General features: G+C 46.8%; 2 protein-coding genes across 7 annotated transcripts in view; both read right to left on the bottom strand.

The window, feature by feature from the left end:
- The window catches only part of LOC130306860 (natural resistance-associated macrophage protein 1-like), a gene marked incomplete at its 3' end in the record, with an annotated part of 32,416 nt that overhangs the window by 7,005 nt on the left and 4,371 nt on the right, over nt 1-21,040 (bottom strand). For 2 of the 6 annotated variants that reach the window (XM_056552136.1, XM_056552137.1), the window contains 5 exon segments: nt 378-497; nt 588-710; nt 4,669-4,769; nt 7,245-7,405; nt 10,292-10,542. In XM_056552136.1, the coding sequence (XP_056408111.1) occupies nt 378-497; nt 588-710; nt 4,669-4,769; nt 7,245-7,356 (456 nt within the window). 6 annotated transcript variants of the gene reach the window in all.
- Nucleotides 16,571-18,747, bottom strand: LOC130306859 (uncharacterized). Its single transcript, XM_056552135.1, has 2 exons — nt 17,700-18,747; nt 16,571-16,692 (listed from the first exon to the last, which is right to left on the bottom strand). The coding sequence occupies exons 1-2, from the start codon at nt 18,619-18,621 to the stop codon at nt 16,571-16,573; spliced, it is 1,044 nt and encodes a 347-aa protein (XP_056408110.1). The 5' UTR covers nt 18,622-18,747.

Genomic DNA, 21,040 nt, shown 5'->3' with positions numbered 1-21,040 from the left:
GTGGTGTCCTTACTATTACAGTGTGAGTGGTGTCCTTACTATTACAGTGTGAGTGGTGTCCTTACTATTACAGTGTGAGTGGTGTCCTTACTATTACAGTGTGAGTGGTGTCCTTACTATTACAGTGTGAGTGGTGTCCTTACTATTACAGTGTGAGTGGTGTCCTTACTATTACAGTGTGAGTGGTGTCCTTACTATTACAGTGTTAGTGGTGTCCCTACTATTACAGTGTGAGTGGTGTCCTTACTATTACAGTGTGAGTGGTGTCCTTACTATTACAGTGTGAGTGGTGTCCTTACTATTACAGTGTGAGTGGTGTCCTTACTATTACAGTGTGAGTGGTGTCCTTACTATTACAGTGTGAGTGGTGTCCTTACCTTTGGGTAGTACGAGCGACAAACCTGAGCCAAATCTTTACCGGTTACCACACCGAGCCGTATGGCCAGACGCTGACAGACAAGACCGAGGAATGTGGCACCAAGTAGAACCCACAAGAGCTGGAAAAAAAATGGGTAAGTGTGAATAACACTGGTCCAGAAATGGCACCATCCAGCGTACACCATGCCACCTCTCACCATCCATCTCACCTTAAATCCAGCAATGGCACCACACTGCAGGTCGGACTCTACGTTTCCTGGGTCCAGGTAGGCGATGCTCATGAGGAAGCCGGGGCCGGTGAACGCCCAAAGCTTACGGAAGCTGAATCCAGGCTGAAGACAAAGAAGATGATGGTCCCATAGAGGTCGAGAGTCTACATAGGGCCCCATAGAGGTCGAGAGTCTACATAGGGCCCCATAGAGGTCGAGAGTCTACATAGGGCCCCATAGAGGTCGAGAGTCTACATAGGGCCCCATAGAGGTCGAGAGTCTACATAGGGCCCCATAGAGGTCGAGAGTCTACATAGGGCCCCATAGAGGTCGAGAGTCTACATAGGGCCCCATAGAGGTCGAGAGTCTACATAGGGCCCCATAGAGGTCGAGAGTCTACATAGGGCCCCATAGAGGTCGAGAGTCTACATAGGGCCCCATAGAGGTCGAGAGTCTACATAGGGCCCCATAGAGGTCGAGAGTCTACATAGGGCCCCATAGAGGTCGAGAGTCTACATAGGGCCCCATAGAGGTCGAGAGTCTACATAGGGCCCCATAGAGGTCGAGAGTCTACATAGGGCCCCATAGAGGTCGAGAGTCTACATAGGGCACAAGAGGGCGAGTCTCTACATAGGGCACCATAGAGGAGGAGAGTCTAAATAGGGCATCAGAGGAGGAGAGTATACGAGGGGCATCATAGAGGGGGAAGGTCTACGAGGGGCTACATAGAGGAGGAGGGTCTACATAGGGCACCATAGGGGGGGTGGAAGAGTCTACATAGGGCACCATAGAGGAGGAGAGTCTTCATAGGGAACCATAGAGGGCGAGGGTCTACGGGGGGCATCATAGAGGAGGAGGAAAGTCTGCAAGGGGAACCATAGAGGGGGAGGGTCTACAAAGGGCACTATAGGAGAGTCTACGAGGAGCAACATAGAGGGGGAGGGTCTACGTAGGGCACCATAGAGGAGGAGGGTCTGCGAGGGGCACTACAGGGGAGGAGAGTCTACGTAGGGCACCATAGAGCCGGAGAGTCTCTGAGGGGCACCATGGTCTACGTAGAGCACCATAGAGGAGGAGAGTCTACGAGGGGCACCATAGAGGAGGATGGTCTATGAGGGACCTCATAGAAGGGGAAGGTATATAAGGGGCACCATAGAGGGGGGAAGGTCTATGATGGGCACCATAGAGGGGGAGAGTCTACGTAGGACACCATAGAGGAGGAGAGTCTACGTAGGACACCATAGAGTTGGAGAGTCTACGTGGGACACCATAGAGGAGGAGAGTCTATGTAGGACACCATAGAGGAGGAGAGTCTATGTAGGGCACCATAGAGGAGGAGAGTCTACGTAGGACACCATAGAGGAGGAGAGTCTACCTAGGACACCATAGAGGAGGAGAGTCTACGTACGACACCATAGAGGAGGAGAGTCTACGTACGACACCATAGAGGAGGAGAGTCTACGTACGACACCATAGAGGAGGAGAGTCTACGTACGACACCATAGAGGAGGAGAGTCTACGTACGACACCATAGAGGAGGAGAGTCTACGTACGACACCATAGAGGAGGAGAATCTACGTACGGCACCATAGAGGAGGAGAGTCTACGTAAGGCACCATAGAGGAGGAGAGTCTACGTAAGGCACCATAGAGGAGGAGAGTCTACGTACGACACCATAGAGGAGGAGAATCTACGTACGGCACCATAGAGGAGGAGAGTCTACGTAAGGCACCATAGAGGAGGAGAGTCTACGTAAGGCACCATAGAGGAGGAGAGTCTACGTAGGACACCATAGAGGAGGAGAGTCTACGTAGGACACCATAGAGGAGGAGAGTCTACGTAAGGCACCATAGAGGAGGAGAGTCTACGTATGACACCATAGAGGAGGAGAGTCTACGTACGACACCATAGAGGAGGAGAGTCTACGTAAGGCACCATAGAGGAGGAGAGAGTCTACATAGGACACCATAGAGGAGGAGAGTCCACGAGGGGGACCATAGAGGGGGAGAGTCTATGTAGGGGACCATAGAGGGGGAGAGTCTATGTAGGGTAACATAGGGGAGGAGAGTCTACGAGGGGCACCATAGAGGAGGAGAGTCTACAAGGGGCACCATAGAGGAGGAGAGTCTACAAGGGGCACCATAGAGGAGGAGAGTCTACGAGGGGCACCATAGAGGAGGAGAGTCCACGAGGGGCACCATAGAGGAGGAGAGTCTACGTAAGACACCATAGAGGAGGTGCACTATAGAATAGGAGGGGCACCATAGAGGGGGATTGTCTAAGTAGGGCACCATAGAGGAGAAGAGTCTACGAGGGGCACCATAGGAGGGGGATGGTCTACGTAGGGCACCATAGAGGAGGAGAGTCTATGGGGGCACCATAGAGGAGGGGCACTATAGAATAGGAGGGGCACCATAGAGGAGAGTCTACGAGGGGCACCATAGAGGAGGAGAGTCTATGGGGGCACCATAGAGGAGGGGCACTATAGAATAGGAGGGGCACCATAGAGGAGAGTCTACGAGGGGCACCATAGATGAGGGGCACTATAGAATAGGAGGGGCACCATAGAGGGGGAGGGTCTACATAGGGCACCATAGAGGAGAAGAGTCTACGAGGGGCACCATAGAGGAGGAGAGTCTACGTAGGACACCATAGAGGAGGAGAGTCTACGTAGGACACCATAGAGGAGGAGAGTCTACGTAAGGCACCATAGAGAAGGAGAGTCTACGTACGACACCATAGAGGAGGAGAGTCTACGTAAGGCACCATAGAGGAGGAGAGTCCACGAGGGGGACCATAGAGGGGGAGAGTCTATGTAGGGTAACATAGGGGAGGAGAGTCTACGAGGGGCACCATAGAGGAGGAGAGTCTACAAGGGGCACCATAGAGGAGGAGAGTCTACGAGGGGCACCATAGAGGAGGAGAGTCTACGAGGGGCACCATATAAAGTGTGAGAGTCTACATAGGACACCATAGAGGAGGAGAGTCTACGAGGGGCACCATAGAGGAGGAGAGTCCACGAGGGTCACCATAGAGGAGAGTCTACGTAAGACACCATAGAGGAGGTGCACTATAGAATAGGAGGGGCACCATAGAGGGGGATTGTCTAAGTAGGGCACCATAGAGGAGAAGAGTCTACGAGGGGCACCATAGGAGGGGGATGGTCTACGTAGGGCACCATAGAGGAGGAGAGTCTATGGGGGCACCATAGAGGAGGGGCACTATAGAATAGGAGGGGGACCATAGAGGAGAGTCTACGAGGGGCACAATAGAGGGGGATGGTCTACATAGGGCACCATAGAGGAGGAGAGTCTATGGGGGCACCATAGAGGAGGGGCACTATAGAATAGGAGGGGCACCATAGAGGAGAGTCTACGAGGGGCACCATAGATGAGGGGCACTATAGAATAGGAGGGGCACCATAGAGGGCGAGGGTCTACATAGGGCACCATAGAGGAGAAGAGTCTACGAGGGGCACCACAAAGTGGGAGAGTCTACTTAGGGCACAAGGGTCTACAAGAGGCCCCATAGAGATTGAGAGTCTGTGTTGGGTCCCATAGAGGGGAAGAATCTACTCGGGGCCCCTGGCTACTTATGGTTCAGACCTTCACTTCCCACAGCCCTGATATTGTGGCCCTTTTGGTGCTCCTTTCACTCCCCTTCCTCTTAGTGAGCTGGATCTACAGTGTAACAACAGCTGCAGTGGCTGCCACTAGGGGGAGCTGCCTGAATACATCCAGACTGTATGAGCTCCCCCTGGTGGTTGTGGCCGGCAGAGCAACCAGATCAAATATTTACGGCGCTGCGGGCGTTAACCCGTTGGGGCGCAGACAGTTTGTATATTCTCCATGTATTTTTAACCCTCGCCATCCAAGAGACAAATTCGATCACTTTTGCTTAGGATGTCATCTTGGGGCATTTCCCTCGTGATATAAATGGCGCGGTCAGCACCATCACAGACAGATTTCTTTGCTCCGCCCCCTATGACCTGGCATCTCTCTCAGCTCCCAGATAATTCCCTAAAATAATAAAGATTCCTTTAATCCGTCACTTATAGAGAGCGCCGGATTATCAGCCTTACACGTCCTGCACCCGGGATGGCGATCTTCTCGTCCAGATACGTGGATCCTTCCTCCTTTGTGCCTCTTCCGATCGTTCCGTATCCTTCATTATTTGGGGAAACTAAAGAAACAAACGAGAGGATAAAACTGTGAAGAGCGTCTAATCCTCCGGCCTGCGGGGGCGCTGCAAGGACACCTCACCTACTGACAGCACCCTGAATGTCTATTCCTCCAGCCTGCTGGGACGCTGCAAGGACACCCCACCTACTGACAGCGCCCTGAATGTCTATTCCTCCAGCCTGCGGGGGCGCTGCAAGGACACCTCACCTACTGACAGCGCCCTGAATGTCTATTCCTCCAGCCTGCGGGGGCGCTGCAAGGACACCCCACCTACTGACAGCGCCCTGAATGTCTATTCCTCCAGCCTGCGGGGGCGCTGCAAGGACACCTCACCTACTGACAGCGTCCTGAATGTCTATTCCTCCAGCCTGCGGGGGCGCTGCAAGGACACCCCACCTACTGACAGCGCCCTGAATGTCTATTCCTCCAGCCTGCTGGGACGCTGCAAGGACACCCCACCTACTGACAGCGCCCTGAATGTCTATTCCTCCAGCCTGCGGGGGCGCTGCAAGGACACCCCACCTACTGACAGCGCCCTGAATGTCTATTCCTCCAGCCTGCGGGGGCGCTGCAAGGACACCCCACCTACTGATCACACAGGAGAATATCACATGACTATGGATTTCTGATAACAGGAAGGTCTGTGGTCGTGTCATGAGCGCCGCAAAGCGAGGCCATGGAGTCCTAATACAGCTGCTGGTAGCTCATGGGGGGCTGCACTACTGCTGTATACTCACTATACTTTACACTGCTGACTCTCTGTATGCGATCTGTCGCGGGGTCTCTCTCTGTATCCAATCAGTCGCGGGGTCTCTCTCTGTATCCAATCAGTCGCGGTCTCTCTCTCTCTGTATCCAATCAGTCGCAGTCTCTCTCTCTCTGTATCCAATCAGTGGCGGGGTGTCTCTTTCTCTGTATCCAATCAGTCGTGGTCTCTCTCTCTGTATCCAATCAGTCGCGGGGGCTCTCTCTGTATCCAATCAGTCGCGGTCTCTCTCTCTGTATCCAATCAGTCGCGGGGTCTCTCTCTGTATCCAATCAGTCGCGGTCTCTCTCTCTCTGTATCCAATCAGTCGCGGGGGCTCTCTCTGTATCCAATCAGTCGCGGTCTCTCTCTCTGTATCCAATCAGTCGCGGTCTCTCTCTCTCTGTATCCAATCAATCGCGGTCTCTCTCTCTGTATCCAATCAGTCGCGGTCTCTCTCTCTCTGTATCCAATCAGTCGCGGTCTCTCTCTCTCTGTATCCAATCAGTCGCGGTCTCTCTCTCTCTGTATCCAATCAGTCGCGGGGTCTCTCTCTCTGTATCCAATCAGTCGCGGGGTCTCTCTCTCTGTATCCAATCAGTCGCGGTCTCTCTCTGTATCCAATCAGTCGCGGTCTCTCTCTCTCTCTGTATCCAATCAGGCACGGGGTCTCTCTCTGTATCCAATCAGTTGCGGTCTCTCTCTCTGTATCCAATCAGTCATGGGGTCTCTCTCTGTATCCAATCAGTCACGGGGTCTCTCTCTGTATCCAATCAGTCGCGGGGTCTCTCTCTCTGTATCCAATCAGTCGCGGTCTCTCTCTCTCTCTGTATCCAATCAGTCGCAGTCTCTCTCTCTCTCTGTATCCAAATCAGTCACGGGGTCTCTCTCTCTCTGTATCCAATCAGTTGCGGGGTCTCTCTCTCTGTATCCAATCAGTCACAGGATCTCTCTCTCTCTGTATCCAATCAGTTGCGGGGTCTCTCTCTCTGTATCCAATCAGTCGCGGTCTCTCTCTCTGTATCCAATCAGTCGCGGTCTCTCTCTCTCTGTATCCGATTGATCAGTTGCGGTCTCTCTGTCTGCAACCGATCGGTCGCGGTCTCTCTCTCTGTATCCAATCAGTCGTGGTTTCTCTCTATGTATATGATCAGTTGCGATCTCTCTAAGTATCCGATCAGTCACGGTATCCCTCTATGTATCTAATCAGTTGGATACCTGATCACTGATCTGCAGCCTTTGGGGATTTCCTAAGATCTAGATTTGTCTTCAGACATTTCCTCCTTATCACAGAGTGTATCCACCTGTATCTACACTGTATCTACAATCCTGAGGTTATGGGTCACAAAAACAATCAGTATAATGCAGGTCTCTGAAACTGTAATCAAAATAAACACGTGATGTGATTAGATACACTGACTGAGCAGATAGGATCACACATGACAGGATTAGATACACTGACTCAGCAGACAGGATCACACGATAGGATAAGATACACTGACTCAGCACAGTATCACACATGATCGGCTTAGATACACTTACTCAGAAGACCGTATCACACATGATCGGCTTAGATATATTGTCTCGGCAGACCGTATCACACATGATGCTTCTCACAGTCTCACAGGGAATCTCCCCACAATATGCTCATAGGATCAGTCCTGCAGCCGGGGGGCGCCACAGAGAAAAGAGGAAATAAAAGGAAATAAAAAGGATAGAGCGATCACTCACCTCCCCGGGGAGCGTCCTCCATGCTGCACCGAGGTCCTGGAGGGATCAGAGAGGGGACAGCACCGACCGGCGACTTCTCACCCAATGAAGAATTTCCAGTGTGACAAACCATACGACTTCACCAAGGAACTTCCCCTTTTACTTCACACAAAGACAAAAGGCTGACGGTATAAAAATAGAGAAAACAAACCTGAGAGGGCGGAAATATACAGAAAACTACTATAATACTGTCTCCTATATACAAGAATATAACTACTATAATACCGTCTCCTATATACAAGAATATAACTACTATAATACTGCTCCTATATACAAGAATATAACTACTATAATACTGCCTCCTATATACAAGAATATAATTACTATAATACTGCCTCCTATATACAAGAATATATCTACTATAATACTTCTCCTATATACAAGAATATAACTACTATAATACTGCTCCTATATACAAGAATATAACTACTATAATACTGCTCCCATATACAAGAATATAACTGCTATAATACTGCTCCCATATACAAGAATATAACTACTATATACTGCTCCTATATACAAGAATATAACTACTATAATACTGCTCCTATATACAAGAATATAACTACTATAATACCGTCTCCTATATACAAGAATATAACTACTATAATACCGTCTCCTATATACAAGAATATAACTACTATAATACCGTCTCCTATATACAAGAATATAACTACTATAATACCGTCTCCTATATACAAGAATATAACTACTATAATACTGCTCCTATATACAAGAATATAACTACTATAATACTGCACCTATATACAAGAATATAACTACTATAATACTGCTCCTATATACAAGAATATAACTACTATAATACTGCTCCTATATACAAGAATATAACTACTATAATACTGCTCCTATATACAAGAATATAACTACTATAATACTGCTCCTATATACAAGAATATAACACTATAATACTGCTCCTATATACAAGAATATCACTACTATAATACTGCCTCCTATATACAAGAATATAATTACTATAATACTGCTCCTATATACAAGAATATAACTACTATAATACTGCCTCCTATATACAAGAATATAACTACTATAATACTGCTCCTATATACAAGAATATACCTACTATAATACTGCTCCTATATACAAGAATATAACTACTATAATACTGCCTCCTATATACAAGAATATAACTACTATAACACTGCTCCTATATACAAGAATACATCTACTATAACACTGATCCTATATACAAGAATATAACTACTATAATACTGCTCCTATATACAAGAATATAACTACTATAATACTGCCCCTATATACAAGAATATAACTACTATAATACTGCCCCTATATACAAGAATATAACTACTATAATACTGCTCCTATATACAAGAATATAACTACTATAATACTGCTCCTATATACAAGAATATAACTACTATAATACTCCTCCTATATACAAGAATATAACTACTATAATACTGCTCCTATATACAAGAATATAACTACTATAATACTGCCCCTATATACAAGAATATAACTACTATAATACTGCTCCTATATACAAGAATATAACTACTATAATACTGCTCCTATATACAAGAATATAACTACTATAATACTGCTCCTATATACAAGAATATAACTACTATAATACTCCTCCTATATACAAGAATATAACTACTATAATACTGCTCCTATATACAAGAATATAACTACTATAATACTGCTCCTATATACAAGAATATAACTACTATAATACTGCTCCTATATACAAGAATATAACTACTATAATACTGCCTCCTATATACAAGAATATAATTACTATAATACTGCTCCTATATACAAGAATATAACTACTATAATACTGCTCCTATATACAAGAATATAACTACTATAATACTGCTCCTATATACAAGAATATAACTACTATAATACTGCTCCTATATACAAGAATATAACTACTATAATACTGCTCCTATATACAAGAATATAACTACTATAATACTGCCCCTATATACAAGAATATAACTACTATAATACTGCCTCCTATATACAAGAATATAACTACTATAATACTGCTCCTATATACAAGGATATAACTACTATAATACTGCTCCTATATACAAGAATATAACTACTATAATACTGCCTCCTATATACAAGGATATAACTAATATAATACTGCTTCTATATACAAGAATATAACTACTATAATACTGCCTCCTATATACAAGAATATAACTACTATAATACTGCTCCTATATACAAGAATATAACTACTATAATACTGCTCCTATATACAAGAATATAACTACTATAATACTGCTCCTATATACAAGAATATAACTACTATAATACTGCCTCCTATATACAAGAATATAACTACTATAATACTGCTCCTATATACAAGAATATAACTACTATAATACTGCTCCTATATACAAGAATATAACTACTATAATACTGCTCCTATATACAAGAATATAACTACTATAATACTGCCTCCTATATACAAGAATATAACTACTATAATACTGCCTCCTATATACAAGAATATAACTACTATAATACTGCCTCCTATATACAAGAATATAACTACTATAATACTGCCTCCTATATACAAGAATATAACTACTATAATACTGCTCCTATATACAAGAATATAACTACTATAATACTGCTCCTATATACAAGAATATAACTACTATAATACTGCTCCTATATACAAGAATATAACTACTATAATACTGCTCCTATATACAAGAATATAACTACTATAATACTGCTCCTATATACAAGAATAGCACTACTATAATACTGCTCCTATATACAAGAATATAACTACTATAATACTGCTCCTATATACAAGAATATAACTACTATAATACTGCTCCTATATACAAGAATATAACTACTATATACTGCTCCTATGTAGTGGAATGTGTTACGTCCTGCCCTGTTTTCCCTTCATATACGGACCCCCCTTATTATACAGATAATTTGGGGTGCAGTTATGGGGACATAGTAACCTGTCGTTCTTTGCTGACCCTGGGTTGTTCCCTGACTGGGGAGGTAACATTGTGCAGATAGTCCTGTACATGATGCTGGTTGTTGGGTGATGAGTCAGCGGTCCTGGAGGCGGCAGGATAAGCACTTGTCCCGGTCCCTCTTGTGACTGGTATGTCCTTGGCTTCATCCTCCTCCTTATCAGGCTCCTTGAGTGACCCCGGGTGAAGTGCTGCTCTGAGGCTGAGAACAGAATGAAGTGGGGGCTGTAGACCTGCGGATAGGAGAGGAGAGAGATGTGAGTAACGGGTCCTAAGGGGGTCACTGACCAGTGCCCTTCATCTGCCAAGCACCAGGAGGTCGGCTCCTCCAGTGTCCTGCCCCTGACAGTCTTGGTCTGACCACTATAGCGCCATCAAGAGGCCGGAATGGTTGTGAAGATATAGTTGGGGGTTATGCAGTATCTGCTTTCTAGAGAAGCCATTCAGGATTGTGGATTTGCTGCCATATTGGTTGTCATCCATCTCGGACACCAGGGCCCCCCCCCTCCCCCACACAGGGTTATAGCGGTTCCTTTGCGGTGCACTGTTGCCCCCTCTGCCCCTGTATCACTCAGGGATTCCTCGCCGTCTCACAGTTTGGTATTAGTCGCAGCTTTCACGCCTCAATGACCCGGTGGGGCCTGATCTGCAGAGACATCTTAACTGCTTGTAATGTCCTTAATCCCAGGATCTCATCCCATTCTCACACTTCAAAAGCTAATGTGCTGATCCCTCGGGGGGCGGAGGTGACCTCGGGCAGAGAGATGGTTGGGGCGGAGGTAACCTCGGGCAGAGAGATGGTTGGGGCGGAGGTAACCTCGGGCGGAGAGATGGATTGGTCGGAGGTGACCTCGGGCAGAGAGATGGTAGGGGCGGAGGTAACCTCGGGCGGAGAGATGGTTGGGGCGGGGGTGACCTCGGGCAGATAGATGGTTGGGGCGGGGGTGACCTCGGGCAGAGAGATGGTTGGGGCGGAGGTGACCTCGGGCAGAGAGATGGTTGGGGCGGGGGTGACCTCGGGCAGAGAGATGGTTGGGGCGGAGGTGACCTCGGGCAGAGAGACGGTTGGGGCGGAGGTGACCTCGGGCAGAGAGATGGTTGGGGCAGAGGTAACCTCGGGCGGAGATATGGATTGGTCGGAGGTAACCTCGGGCGGAGAGATGGTTGGGGCGGAGGTGACCTCGGGCAGCGAGATGGTTGGGGCGGAGGTAACCTCGGGCAGAGAGATGGATTGGTCGGAGGTGACCTCGGGCAGAGAGATGGTAGGGGCGGAGGTAACCTCGGGCAGAGAGATGGATTGGTCGGAGGTGACCTCGGGCAGTTGGGGCGGGGGTGACCTCGGGCAGAGAGATGGTTGGGGCAGAGGTAACATCGGGCAGACAGATGGTTGGGGCGGGGGTGACCTCGGGCAGAGAGATGGTTGGGGCAGAGGTAACATCGGGCAGAGAGATGGTTGGGGCGGAGGTGACCTCGGGAAGAAAGATGGTTGGGGCAGAGGTAACCTCGGGCAGAGAGATGGTTGGGGCGCAGGTAACCTCGGGCGGAGAGATGGATTGGTCGGAGGTAACCTCGGGCGGAGAGATGGTTGGGGCGGAGGTGACCTCGGGCAGAGAGATGGTTGGGGCGGAGGTAACCTCGGGCAGAGAGATGGTTGGGGCGGAGGTGACCTCGGGCAGAGAGATGGTTGGGGCGGAGGTGACCTCGGGCAGAGAGATGGTTGGGGCGGAGGTAACCTCGGGCAGAGAGATGGTTGGGGCGGAGGTAACCTCGGGAAGAAAGATGGTCGGGGCAGAGGTAACCTCGGGCAGAGAGATGGTCGGGGCGCAGGTAACCTCGGGCGGAGAGATGGATTGGTCGGAGGTAACCTCGGGCGGAGAGATGGTTGGGGCGGAGGTGACCTCGGGCAGAGAGATGGTTGGGGCGGAGGTAACCTCGGGCAGAGAGATGGTTGGGGCGGAGGTAACCTCGGGCAGAGAGATGGTTGGGGCGCAGGTAACCTCGGGCGGAGAGATGGATTGGTCGGAGGTAACCTCGGGCGGAGAGATGGATTGGTCAGAGGTAACCTCGGGCGGAGAGATGGTTGGGGCGGAGGTGACCTCGGGCAGAGAGATGGTTGGGGCAGAGGTAACCTCGGGCAGAGAGATGGTTGGGGCAGAGGTAACCTCGGGCAGAGAGATGGTTGGGACGCAGGTAACCTCGGGCGGAGAGATGGATTGGTCGGAGGTAACCTCGGGCGGAGAGATGGTTGGGGCGGAGGTGACCTCGGGCAGAGAGATGGTTGGGGCGGAGGTGACCTCGGGCAGAGAGATGGTTGGGGCGGAGGTGACCTCGGGCAGAGAGATGGTTGGGGCGGAGGTGACCTCGGGCAGAGAGATGGTTGGGGCGGAGGTGACCTCGGGCAGAGAGATGGTTGGGGCGGGGGTAACCTCGGGCAGAGAGATGGTTGGGGCGGAGGTGACCTCGGGCAGAGAGATGGTTGGGGTGGAGGTGACCTCAGGCAGAGAGATGGTTGGGGTGGAGGTGACCTCAGGCAGAGAGATGGTTGGGGTGGAGGTGACCTCGGGCAGAGAGATGGTTGGGGTGGAGGTGACCTCGGGCAGAGAGATGGTTGGGGCGGAGGTAACCTCGGGCAGAGAGATGATTGGGTCGGAGGTGACCTCGGGTGGTGAGATGGTTGGGGCGGACGTGACCTCGGGTGGTGAGAGGGTTGGGTCGGAGGTAACCTTGGGTGGGGAGATGATTTGGGTGGAGGTGACCTCGGGTTCCTTGCACTCTAAGAAAAAAATCAGGTGTTGTAGTGTTGGCACAGAGCTCTGCACAGTTAGGAATAGAGGGGTATAAGGCTATCCTTCATATAAGATAGAGATAGGTATAAGACTATCCTTCATATAAGATAGAGATAGGCATAAGGCTATCCTTCATATAAGATAGAGATGGTATAAGGCTATCCTTCATATAAGATAGGGATAGGTATAAGGCTATTCTTCACATAAGATAGAGATAGGTATAAGGTTATCCTTCATATAAGATAGAGATAGGCATAAGGCTATCCTTCATATAAGATAGGGATAGGTATAAGGCTATCCTCCATATAAGATAGGGATAGGTATAAGGCGATCCTTCATATAAGATAGGGATAGGTATAAGGCTATCCTTCATATAAGATAGAGATAGGTATAAGGCTATTCTTCATATGAGATATGGATAGGTATAAGGCTATCCTTCATATAAGATAGGGATAGGTATAAGGCTATCCTTCATATAAGATAGGGATAGGTATAAGGCTATCCTTCATATAAGATAGGGATAGGTATAAGGATATCCTTCATATAAGATAGGGATAGGTATAAGGCCATCCTCCATATAAGATAGGGATAGGTATAAGGCTATCCTCCATATAAGATAGGGATAGGTATAAGGCTATCCTTCATATAAGATAGGGATAGGTATAAGGCTATCCTCCATATAAGATAGAGATAGGTATAAGGCTATCCTTCATATAAGATAGGGATAGGTATAAGGCTATCCTTCATATAAGATAGGGATAGGTATAAGGCTATCCTTCATATAAGATAGGGATAGGTATAAGGCTATCCTCCATATAAGATAGCGATAGGCATAAGGCTATCCTTCATATAAGATAGGGATAGGTATAAGGCTATCCTCCATATAAGATAGGGATAGGTATAAGGCGATCCTTCATATAAGATAGGGATAGGTATAAGGCTATCCTTCATATAAGATAGGGATAGGTATAAGGCTATCCTTCAAATAAGATAGAGATAGGTATAAGGCTATCCTTCATATAAGATAGGGATAGGTATAAGGCTATTCTTCATATAAGATAGGGATAGGTATAAGGCTATCCTCCATATAAGATAGGGATAGGTATAAGGCTATCCTTCATATAAGATAGAGATAGGTATAAGGCTATCCTTCATATAAGATAGGGATAGGTATAAGGCTATCCTTCATATAAGATCGGGATAGGTATAAGGCTATCCTTCATATAAGATAGGGATAGGTATAAGGCTATCCTCCATATAAGATAGCGATAGGCATAAGGCTATCCTTCATATAAGATAGGGATAGGTATAAGGCTATCCTCCATATAAGATAGGGATAGGTATAAGGCGATCCTTCATATAAGATAGGGATAGGTATAAGGATATCCTTCATATAAGATAGGGATAGGGATAGGTATAAGGCTATCCTCCATATAAGATAGGGATAGGTATAAGGCGATCCTTCATATAAGATAGGGATAGGTATAAGGATATCCTTCATATAAGATAGGGATAGGGATAGGTATAAGGCTATCCTCCATATAAGATAGGGATAGGTATAAGGCGATCCTTCATATAAGATAGAGATAGGTATAAGGCTATCCTTCATATAAGATAGAGATAGGTGTAAGGCTATCCTTCATATAAGATAGAGATAGGTATAAGGCTATCCTTCATATAAGATAGAGATAGGTATAAGGCTATCCTTCATATAAGATAGAGATAGGTATAAGGCTATCCTTCATATAAGATAGAGATAGGTATAAGGCTATCCTTCATATAAGATAGAGATAGGCATAAGGCTATCCTTCATATAAGATAGAGATAGGCATAAGGTTATCCTTCATATAAGATAGAGATAGATATAAGGCTATCCTTCATATAAGATAGAGATAGGCATAAGGCTATCCTTCATATAAGATAGAGATAGGCATAAGGTTATCCTTCATATAAGATAGGGATAGGTATAAGGCTATCCTTCATATAAGATAGGGATAGGTATAAGGCTATCCTTCATATAAGAGAGCAAACAAAATAGGCGACAGCACTCTCATAAGATGCAAATAAGCGCTCTTTATTCACATAGGCGTGGTGGCGACGTTTCGGCTAGCTCACCGAGCCATTATCGAGCAATGAAGTGTACAAACAACAGAGTATATATGGCCGCGCAGGGCCCATTAATTAGTGACGTCATAAACAAAAATAAAACAGAAATACATAAATACGTACATGTGATAAAGTGATCAGTGCTTCAGTAAACACTAGTAAGGCCAAGTGCGATCATACAGGTATACAAAGATCGTGTGCATGTGTACGTGACGTTGTCTGATTACCTGGGCGGGGACACGGGAGCTCACCGGGTTGGCATGGGAGACAGCATAGAAACAAAGACACGTCTTGTGGTACGGAACGCCGCTCCTCACAGCGCGCATTCCGGAACAGGAAGTGGCATCACAGTCGGTCTTGATTCGCTGTCGCTAGGCTACGAGGAAGCTTCTGCCTGCACAGGCGCTCTGAAGCTCTGGATCCCTTCGCGGCCATCTTAGTGTAGGGCAATAGGTCACAGCACTCCCACTGAGCTTCTAGCACACTGGCCAATCTGAGTGGCTACGGAAACCGCAATCCACCCTGTTAACCCTTCCTCGTCCTCCCGGACCTCCACCGGACGGTAGTTGTCCCGAGCAACGAGGGTGCACAGATCAATTATCATGGGAAATGACCAAGCTGCCCGAGGTATAATGTGCAGTGCCGACCTTATATTGTTGCCATTAGTCCTGGATCTTCTCTTAGACAGAGTCCTGTAGCTGTCACAGTCTCCCATCGTGAGAACAACCCGTGTCCTGTAGCTGTCACAGTCTCCCATCGTGAGAACAACCCGTGTCCTGTAGCTGTCACAGTCTCCCATCGTTAGAGCAGCCCGTGTCCTGTAGCTGTCACAGTCTCCCATCGTGAGAACAACCCGTGTCCTGTAGCTGTCACAGTCTCCCATCGTGAGAACAACCCGTGTCCTGTAGCTGTCAGTCTCCCATCGTGAGAACAACCCGTGTCCTGTAGCTGTCACAGTCTCCCATCGTGAGAACAACCCGTGTCCTGTAGCTGTCACAGTCTCCCATCGTAAGAACAACCCGTGTCCTGTAGCTGTCACAGTCTCCCATCGTGAGAACAACCCGTGTCCTGTAGCTGTCAGTCTCCCATCGTGAGAACAACCCGTGTCCTGTAGCTGTCACAGTCTCCCATCGTGAGAACAACCCGTGTCCTGTAGCTGTCACAGTCTCCCATCGTGAGAACAACCCGTGTCCTGTAGCTGTCACAGTCTCCCATCGTGAGAACAACCCGTGTCCTGTAGCTGTCACAGTCTCCCATCGTGAGAACAACCCGTGTCCTGTAGCTGTCACAGTCTCCCATCGTGAGAACAACCCGTGTCCTGTAGCTGTCACAGTCTCCCATCGTGAGAACAACCCGTGTCCTGTAGCTGTCAGTCTCCCATCGTGAGAACAACCCGTGTCCTGTAGCTGTCACAGTCTCCCATCGTGAGAACAACCCGTGTCCTGTAGCTGTCACAGTCTCCCATCGTGAGAACAGCCCGTGTCCTCCGTCCTGCAAAACAAACAAACGTGCCATTAAAATCATGGTAACACACAAAAAATCTATATATAAAAAGACATACATATTCCCTTCCTTTCTCTTTCATATACGGAGATGGTACATTAGCCTTTTATGCGTTATTTTAAAGTCTACGTTTAGACCATGTGGCTTCAATGAATTCAACTCAAAAATCCACCAGAGTTCCCTTTTTTTTTAGTAATGCTACACGATTGCCTCCTCTTTTGGATTTAGCTACCTGGTCCAACAACATAAATTTTAACTCGCTCTCCTTGTGACCCGCCTCTAAAAAATGTTTAGGTGCTGGTAGATCACTGCGTCCTTTACGGATTGTGTAGCGATGCTGGTTTAATCTAGTTTTTGCATCACAAGTGGTTTCCCCTATATAAAGCAGGTGGCAGGGGCACCACAGAACATAAACCACATGATCTGATGTACATGTCAGATAGCTCTTAATCTCATATCTCTTGCCAGTCACTGGGTGTACAAATTCTTGACCTTTCTGCATATAGGTACAATTTACACAAGAGCGACAGGGGAAGGAACCATGATTAATGCTAGATAAATATGTCTGGTGGGATTTATTTAATGCCACGTCTGTCTTTACCAATTTATCCCTGAGGTTGCTGCCTCTCCTGTATGACATCAGGGGTGGGCACTCAAACTCAGGGATATTGTCATGTCCTTTTTTCAAAATATGCCAATGTCTCCTCATAATGTTCGTAATGTGTTGTGATGCCTCAGAGTATGTAGAGACAAAGGCCACCCATTGACCAGACTGTTTATCCCGGTCCCCGAGTAGCTCCCGTCTCTCAATCCCTGACACCTTTGTCCTACAGTCATCTACCAGTTTCCTAGGATAACCCCTGCGCATACATTTTTTTGCCATTGTGTCTTATGCCCGTTCTACATGTTGATGACTACTTATTATGCGCTTTGCTCTGGTCATCTGACTAATTGGCAGTGAGCGAACCATAGTTCTAGGGTGGTTGCTGTCAAACCTGTGTCAAGTGTCAAGTTGCAGTCAGTCGGCTTCACATAAATGTCCGTAACAAGTTGATGTCCCGAAATCGTCACTTGAGTGTCCAAAAAATTAACTGTGGTGGGAGAGAAGGTCAAGGTGAATTTAATGCTATCGATCATAGAGTTTAAAAACTCATGAAAAGCCTGCAATTGGATGACTGATCCTGTCCACATCAAGAAAACATCATCTATGTACCGCCACCACCTCAGCACTTGGCCGAAGTGGTGGCATACATAGATGATGCTTTCCTCAATGTGCGCCATATAGATGTTGGCGTAGGTTGGCGCCACATTGGTCCCCATAGCCGTACCTCTACACTGTATGTAGTGGGTGTCATGAAACATAAAATGGTTTTTGGTTAGTACAATGTATAAAAGTTCAGTGAGGAACGTGCTCCTTGCAGGTGAAAAATCTGCAGAAATAGTGGAAGATACAGCCTGTACACCCCCATCATGGGGTATGGAGGTGTACAGGCTTACATGGTCGAAGGAAGCCAAAATGGCTCCTTCAGGTACGTGAATTTCACTCAATTTGTTAAGAAAATCCCCAGTGTCTCTGATATATGACTTGGCTGAGGAGGCATAAGGTCTTAGGATCCCATCTAAAAATATGGAGATGTGACTAGTCACTGACCCTTGTTCGGAGACTATCGGTCTCCCCGGAGGGTCAATCAATGTCTTATGTATTTTAGGTAATACATAAAGCATTGGTGTGACTGGATGTAAGATGAGTAAATAGTTGTACAAAGATGCATCAATGAGATCTCGATCCTTAGCCTCCATCAGCACCCTTTTGATGTGTGTCTGTATTTCCCATTTGGGATCATAGGGTAGCTCTCGGTATGTTTCAGAATCATTGAGCTGTCCCATAACCTCTCTGATGTATTTGGATCGATCCATGACTAGTGTTGAGCGGCATAGGCCATATTCGAATTCGCGAATATTCGCGAATATATGGACGAATATTCGTCATATATTCGCGAATATTCGCATATTCGTTATATCCTCATTTTATTTTCGCATACGCGAAAATTTGCGTATGCAAAAATTACCATATGCGAAAATTCGTATATACAAAATTAGCATACGCGAAAATTCGCATATGCGAATATTAGCATATGCTAATTTTCGCATATGCGATTTTTCGCATGCCAGTCTCACACAGTAGTATTACAGCCTTCTTTACACCACACAAGCTGGAAGCAGAGAGGGATGATCACTGTGATGTGTACTGTGAAGAAAAAAAAAAAAAAAAAAAACGAATATTCGTAATTACGAATATATAGCGCTATATTCGCGAATATGCGATATTCGCGAATAATATTCGAATTGCGAATATTCGCGAGCAACACTATCCATGACCACAACCGCCCCGCCCTTATCGGCCGGTTTCACCACCAGGTTGTGGTCATGGATCAATTCACTGAGGGCCCTCATCTGCTGGTGTGTCATGTTGGGATGTGATAGAGTAGTCATCCCCTGTTTGACCTTCTCTATATCCTTCTTGACCAATGATAGGAGTGGCAATATTCGGTTGAAAATCACTAGTGGTTTTGATCCCACTACTAGCTAGTGAAAAACATTCTGGCATATTAGAACACGTAGGTGCATTTACATCGGCATTAGTGCATATATTATCAGTTTTGTTAGAAAACCAAACCTTGAGTTTTAGCTTTCTAACAAACTGTAAAAAGTCCAATTCAAACTGGAACCAATTTGTGCCCACATTTGGGCAGAAATTTAGTCCTTTGCTTAATAGTTGAGTCTGAGCAGGAGATAATGGAAGAGAAGAGATATTTACCACTATTGTCTCTGTGCTTGTTTCTTGAAGGTCAGTTTCTGCTGCCCTGTTTTGTCCTTGTTGGAACGCTGACCTCTGGTGCGTGCTTGTCCTTCTGTGCTTCCTGCCCCCTCATCTGGTGGATTTGTGTCTTGGGGTAATGTTGCTCCTAAAAAACTGGCAGATGGGTCTTTATTGGTCTTCTTATTGTCTCTCATGTTCGGCTCACTTTGGTTGTCCCGGGTCTTTTTCCCTCGTCTGGAGTTGGCGTTGGTATTCCACATGTAGATTTTGCCGGTCACATAGTCATTGGCATCTCTTGCCCACTTTTGGCGTTTCACTCCTTGTTCGCCACGTAATTTTTGTAAAAATTCGGTCTGTCTAGAAAAAATCTTGTCAAAGTCCTCAGATGGTAAATTGTCTTTAAGCAGTTTTTCAAGTTCTGCCACTTTAGTGCCTGTAACAGTAACGTCCTTCTGCAGAAATTCAATCTGCAGTAAGAAGAGGTCAAACGAGTACAGTGGTCCCTCAACATACGATGGTAATTCGTTCCAAACGACCCATCGTTTGTCGAATCCATCGTATGTTGAGGGATCCGTGCAATGTAAAGTATAGGAAGCTGTACTCACCTGTCCCTGCCGCTCCGGACTGCGTCCTCACCACTCCCGCTGCTGTTCCAGGGGCTCCCGATGCTGTCCCGCTGCTCCGGTGTCTTCTTCGCGATCCTCCGGTGTCTTGCGCATCTTCTGCAGGGTCCGGGCCTCGCTTTCTGGTGACGTTATTACGCTGCTGCGCCGGCGCGGCGTGCGTAGTGACGTAATAACGACGCCGGAAAGCAAGGCCCGGACCCTGGAGAAGATGCGCAAGACACCGGAGGATCGCGAAGTGGACCCGGAGTAGCGGGAATAGGTAAGTGAACCTGCTGGGGCACATTACACTGCTATCCGACAGAAGCTTAAGCATTTTGCGCTGTCGGATAGCAGTTAATGCGATGGCCCCGACATATAAAAGCATCGTATGTCGATGCTGACATCGACATGCGATGGCCTCTGAGAGGCCATCGTATGTCGATTTTATCATATGTCGGGGCCATCGTAGGTCAAGGGGTTACTGTACTTGTTGGATATTTGTTCGTATCTCATACAGTATTCGGCATCGTGTGCAAATGAATTATCATGAGGCTGTGCTCTCATACCTTGTGGTATCCGGTCGTTCCTGTAGTATTCAGCCAAAGTGGTTAAATGGAGTTGGAGGGATAGTAACCTCTTGGTTTCTGTCTCATATCTTCGTTGGAGGTCAATGGTGGATGGTGAATGAAGAAAAGATGGATCACCTCCCAGGTGACCCAATATCCTGTTGGCGTCCAATTCCGTATAGGAAAACACGTTATGTGTAGAGACCATCCCAGCTACTGGTGGTAAAGTATTGTCCATAATGAAATATAGATGTACAAAGTCCTTGGGTGCGCGCTCATAAACCGTTATAGAGAAAATCCAAAGAGAACAGCACTCCTGTAGTTCCTTACAAAAAATGATGAGG

This window comes from Hyla sarda, unplaced genomic scaffold, assembly GCF_029499605.1.
Source record: "Hyla sarda isolate aHylSar1 unplaced genomic scaffold, aHylSar1.hap1 scaffold_1407, whole genome shotgun sequence".
In the NCBI taxonomy this organism is placed as follows: domain Eukaryota; kingdom Metazoa; phylum Chordata; class Amphibia; order Anura; family Hylidae; genus Hyla; species Hyla sarda.
Note: the sequence above shows the minus strand (reverse complement) of the source record. Positions and strands in the feature narration are given on the sequence as shown.

Coding starts and splice junctions, on each gene's coding strand:
- LOC130306859 (XM_056552135.1), bottom strand. CDS start 18,621: ATGGATCGATCCAAATACATCAGAGAGGTTATGGGACAGCTCAATGAT. Junction 16,693..17,699: donor CAACTTGACACTTGACACAG/GTTTGACAGCAA, acceptor TTTGTTTTGCAG/GACGGAGGACACGGGCTGTT.